Source organism: Guillardia theta (assembly GCF_000315625.1).
Source record: "Guillardia theta CCMP2712 unplaced genomic scaffold GUITHscaffold_120, whole genome shotgun sequence".
Lineage (NCBI taxonomy): Eukaryota > Cryptophyceae > Pyrenomonadales > Geminigeraceae > Guillardia > Guillardia theta.
This window is the reverse complement of record NW_005434554.1, coordinates 198,995-203,868: the sequence shown is the minus strand read 5'-3', so window position 1 is coordinate 203,868 and position 4,874 is coordinate 198,995. Positions and strand designations below refer to the sequence as shown.

General features: G+C 56.7%; 2 protein-coding genes across 2 annotated transcripts in view; one reads left to right on the top strand and one right to left on the bottom strand.

Moving 5' to 3' along the window:
- Window positions 1-353: 353 nt before the first annotated feature.
- On the bottom strand, window positions 354-1,926 carry GUITHDRAFT_118086 (hypothetical protein; the record flags this gene model as incomplete). The annotated part of the gene is made up of 5 exons (XM_005822734.1): window positions 354-410; window positions 710-816; window positions 864-972; window positions 1,122-1,377; window positions 1,430-1,926. Coding segments are annotated over 5 exons (1,026 nt in total), but the record flags the coding sequence as incomplete, so codon positions are not given.
- Window positions 1,927-3,232: 1,306 nt separating this feature from the next.
- Window positions 3,233-4,874, top strand: part of GUITHDRAFT_118085 (hypothetical protein) — a gene marked incomplete at both ends in the record, with an annotated part of 4,826 nt that continues 3,184 nt past the window's right edge. The window contains 4 exons of the mRNA XM_005822733.1: window positions 3,233-3,898; window positions 4,122-4,242; window positions 4,287-4,594; window positions 4,645-4,710. Coding sequence (XP_005822790.1) covers window positions 3,233-3,898; window positions 4,122-4,242; window positions 4,287-4,594; window positions 4,645-4,710 — 1,161 coding nt within the window. The remainder of the gene's footprint in view (window positions 3,899-4,121; window positions 4,243-4,286; window positions 4,595-4,644; window positions 4,711-4,874) is intronic.

Sequence of the window (4,874 nt, the reverse complement as noted above, 5' to 3'; positions counted from 1 at the left end):
AGCGGAAGAGCGCCATAGTCCTTTCCTCTGTCTGTGTAAGCGCCTTTGCCAGAGATGAGAATTGACCTGACGACTCCAAGGCTGAGAGGAGCCGCTCCTGTTGCATGCAGGTGAGGAGTGGCGGGAGGGGAGGGAAGAAGGGAGGAGAGGATAAGTGCGGACAAAGTCAAGAGAAGGAGAGGAGCAAGGAGCAAGGATAGCATTCCACAGCAGAGCACAGTACTTGAGCAACAGGAACACAAAGAACGAGAGCATCAGGAGGAGCAGGAGCAGGAGGAGAGGACTAGCAGCAGCAGCAGCAGCAGCAGCAGCAGCAGCAGCAGCAAGAGGAGGAGGTGGTGTATTGTCTTGACCTTGTCTTTCTTGAGGTGTTTGATCTCTTGTCGCATCGTCGTCAGAGCTGATTGCACCTGAAAGCACCGATGAGCGAAAATGAAACAGAAGACAGCGACGAGCAGCAGGAGCAGGGACAGGGACGAAGAGGTGGAGGAGGTGGAGGAGGTGGAGGAGGTGGAGGAGGTGGAAGGGAGCGGGGGAGAAGGGGAGCGGGGAAGAGGGGAAAGAAAGAGACGTGAGGAGGGGTTTGCGATAATGGGGCGAGAAGCAGCAAGGAGGCCAGAGAGGGAGGGAGAAGGGGTGGGGGAAGCGAGTCGAAGAGGGTGTGGAGGAAGCGGAGGGAGTGAGGGAGGGTTAGGAAGAGGATACGTACCTCCTGCTGGTCCATCTGCAGCGTTTGGTTCCTTTTCTTCTGCTTCATCTCCTCCAGCTCATCCTGCACGAGTCGCAGCTCTCCCCGGAGGTTATCGACGATCTTGGCTGCAAGGTGAGGTGAGGAGGAGGATGAAGGACATCGTCTGCTTCACATGACATGATGAGCTCGCCTTCTGCTACCTCCGTTCGGCTCCTGTACACCTTCACCTGCTCTCGTAGCTCCTCTGCCTGCTGGTTCGAAGCATCCAGCTTCCTCAGCATCTGAATTTCGGAGACTCAAACCTCGATTCGTCGAGAGCGATACAGGAGCGGGGGTGGGAGCAGGAGCGGGGGCAGGAGCGGGAGCGGGAGCGGGAGCAGGAGCAGGAGCAGGAGCAGGAGCAGGAGCAGGAGCAGGAGCAGGAGCTTACCCGCTGGATCTGCTTGGAGCTCTCTTCGTTGTCAGCATCCCCCTGCTTCAACCTCCTCAGGCAGCCCTCGAGCTCGTCGGACTTAGCTTGGACCGCAGAGCTCAGAGACTTGTTCTCCTCCTCCAGGGACGTCAGGACCTGCTGCAGCCGCTTTTCGCGGCTAGAGACGTGCATCTTGATCTCCTTCAGCTCCTCCTGCAGCCTCGCTATCTCCTCCCTCGCCTCCGCTGCCGCTCCCTCCTGCTCGTCCCGCTGCCTGCACACCAACAAGCTTCACCATCGCCGCCCTCCAGCACACAACCTTGTACCTCATCGCCCGCTGCATCACCTCCTCCGCCTTCTCCATCTGAATGCCCATGTCCCTTACTGCAGACCGCAGGCTCTGCTCCCTCCTCTCGTACTCTCGCTCTCGCTCCGTCATCTCCACCTTGACCCGCTCAAGCTCCCTCATGAGGTGTGCCCTCTCAACCGCGTGAGCCTCCTGCAGCTTACTCCTCTCTCTCTCCAACTCCCGTCGGTTCTCTCTCAGCTCATCGTCCTTGTGCTTCAGCTCGCTCTTCGCCTGCTTCCACAGCGCGTGTATCTTGATCACCTCCTCCTGGTACTTCCGCTCGATGCTCGTGTTGTTCTTCGACACTCCTTCCCGCTCGGTTCTCACCTCCTCCTCCAGGGTTTGACTCGACGTGCTCAGCAGACTTGTGTCCTGGGACTGCGGGTTGGACGAGTACCTGCTCGATACAGCTTTCACGCGCTCCCTGACTCGGTTGAGGGCGGAAGTGCGAGGAGAGGTCGTCCTGGAGGGCATGCTGCTGAAGAGAGAGACTGACGACAGAGGAGAGGACATGGCAGGCGGCTCGAAGTCCTTTAGTCAATCATGCTCGGGCAGTCTGAGGGCAGAAGAGTCACCATGACGATGAATTTTATCGCCTCCAAAGCCTCTCTCCTCCCTTTCTCCACTAGAAGATACTCCTCTGATCCCTTGCTCCCAGTTTCTCGGAACCATCCAGTCTCATTCCATCCCTTGGATCCTCCTCCTCCTCCTCTTACTCCTCCTACTCCTCCTACTCCTCCTCCTCCTTTCCCCCCTCCTCCCCATCATCATCATCATCATCATCATCATCATCCTGATCCTTCCTCCTCCTCCTCCTGATCCTTCCTCTCCCTCCATCACTCTTCCTTCCTCCCTCCTCTTCCAACTCCTTCCCATCCCGATTTTTCGCATTTTCGAATTTTTCGCCCGCCTCCCCTACCAATAATATTTCTTGGAGGACCCACAGACCCAAGCCTGGGACCAAGTGCCACAATCGCTAGCTAGGGGTAGCGATCCGAAGAGTAGGGGTGTAGAAACGGACACCATCAAAAAATAGGGGTGTATGCTAAGAAGTAGGGGTACACTGAATGATTGTAGGGGTTATGACTCAGATAGCAAAACAATCATGTAGGGGTACTTGATTTCCAAGTACCGGTGTGAAAGAGAATGGGGTGGTATCAGAGTGCATAGAGGGGTCTGTGTAATGAGTTCTAGCAAGGGGTGGGTGAGGGGTACAGAGGATGTACGAGGTGTCGCAATGGTAGAAGGCAGTGAGGGGGAGAAGCATGCAGGAAAAGAGGAAGAGACGAAGAATGAGAGGAGGAGAGGAGGAGAGGAGGAGAGGAGGAGAGGAGGAGAGGAGGAGAGGAGGAGAGGAGGAAGGCGAAGATAGAGTGAGGAAGAGAGGAGAGGAGATCACCAATTTGGACGAAGGCAGAAAGGGAGATCGAGGGAAAGGAGGGGAGGGAGAGATTGTGGGGGGGAGGTGCGAGTGCAAGGCGGCCATGGTGGAAGAGAGGAGACGAAAATCCCAGGAGGATAAGCAAAGGTCACAAGGATGTTGATGAAGGTACAGCAGAGTGAAGGGAGAAGGGAAAGATTTGGCAAGAACAGCGCAAGGGAGAGGACAAGGTGTACATGTTGGAAGAGTCTGGTAGGCTATTCTGTAGTGAAGGTTGATGGTGGTCGATGAGGAGGAGCCTGAAATAAGAGGATCTGATGATTGTGATGAGAGGCATGCAAACAAAGGAGCAAAGATATTGACCGTTATCCCTCCGGTTCTGATCAGCCCCGTTGCAGGATGGCAGGGGTGAATTCCACTCAGAGTCAACAGGGAGTCGACATGAACGAGCTGTACGACGTCGACAATGTGACAGCCGAGCAGTCCGAGCGGTTGATCTTCGACGCCAAGAGCAACTCGTGGGACAACAACACGGTGCAGGTCAAGGTGGCGAAGCGCATGTTTGCGCACGGCCAACAGTACGGGTGCATAAGGATGAAGGACACAGATGACGGATCGGTGAGAGTGTTGAAGAAGGCCTTCAAACAGATGCCCGAGGAGTTCATCTACGACAGCGTCAAGATCCAGTCGCTGGCGTTTCTCTGTTGCAACCTGTTCGCCGTCAAGTCTAACTATCTCTTCAAGGCAAGCTTCTTCCAGAAGACCATCTACCGCCTCCTTCAGCGACCCAACCAGCCCCTGATCGTCACTGAGCCTCTCCTCGACAACAACGGCAAGTACGACAAAAGCACGGTAGCCCTGCTCCCCAAGACAGCTTCGTCGGAGGACGTCAGGCAGAGCCACATGTGGGCTGCGTTTCAGTTCTTTACGTGGAAGCAGTCGCAGCAGGGGATGGTGTTCGAAAGAGCCTCCCTTGTCAACTCCACGCTGTGGTCCGACCCTGTCCTCCACAGCAGCGACAGATCCCTCGGCGGCGCCTTGGACGGAGGGCAGGAGGCCATAGAGGTGTGAGCTCAGAGGGCTCGAGGAGGAGGGAGGGAAGGGCAAAGTTGAGGTGGTGGATAAGTGCAGGGAAGCAGCGCAGGGAAGGAAAGAAAAGCAAGGAGGGCGGAGCAGAGGGGGGAGCGGAGAGCAGAGGAGAGCAGAGGGCGAGTGGATTGGGGGATGGAGAAGAGGAGAGCGAAGCAGGGGAGGACTGAGGAGCAAGTGACTGACCAGGACGTGTCAGGAATGGCAAGGGTCGTTCATGGAGCGATACTCGACCCTCCTCAACCTCCGAGCGGACGAGATTGAGTCGCTAGACATCGAGACTTTGCTGCAGCTCATGAACGAGAAGAACCTCTTCTCGGGTAAAAAACTTCCTTACTGTCACTCGACTGATATACTCGAGCAGGCAAACCTCAATCTCCTGCTCCTGCTCCTGCTCCTGCTCCTGCTCCTGCTCCTGCTCCTGCTCCTGCTCCTCCAGTGGTGGAAGCGGCGAAGGAGGAGGGCAAGGATGAAAAGGTCGTAGAGCCCCCGCAAACGGTGGTGGAGGAAGCAGCAGCAGCAAACGACATGGAACCTCAGGTGGAGGAGAACGTCAAGGCTGCCGCTGCCGTACCTGCACAAGAGGAGAAGAAGCAGGAGGAGGACAAGCAGGAGGAGGGAGGCTCGGCTGTCAATCAAGCGCAGTGGGCGAAGGAGCTGCTGCAGAAGCAGGTCAGCCTCTGATGTTGTGTGAAGGGCCAAGGGTGATCAAGCGGGAGCAGGCAAACTCGAAGTTTCAGAGCGAACAGAAGTTCGACGTCGCGTCAGTGGAGGAGCAGTCGCAATGGGTGAGCCGCTGCCAGAATCCTCCCGTCCGCTGGATCCCTACCGCGAACCTCACGCCCTCTCCTCATTCCTTCCTTCCTCCTCCTCTCCTCAATCTCCTCAACCTCCTCCTCCTCCTCAACCTCCTCAACCTCCTCCTCCTCCTCAACCTCCTCCTCCTCCTCCT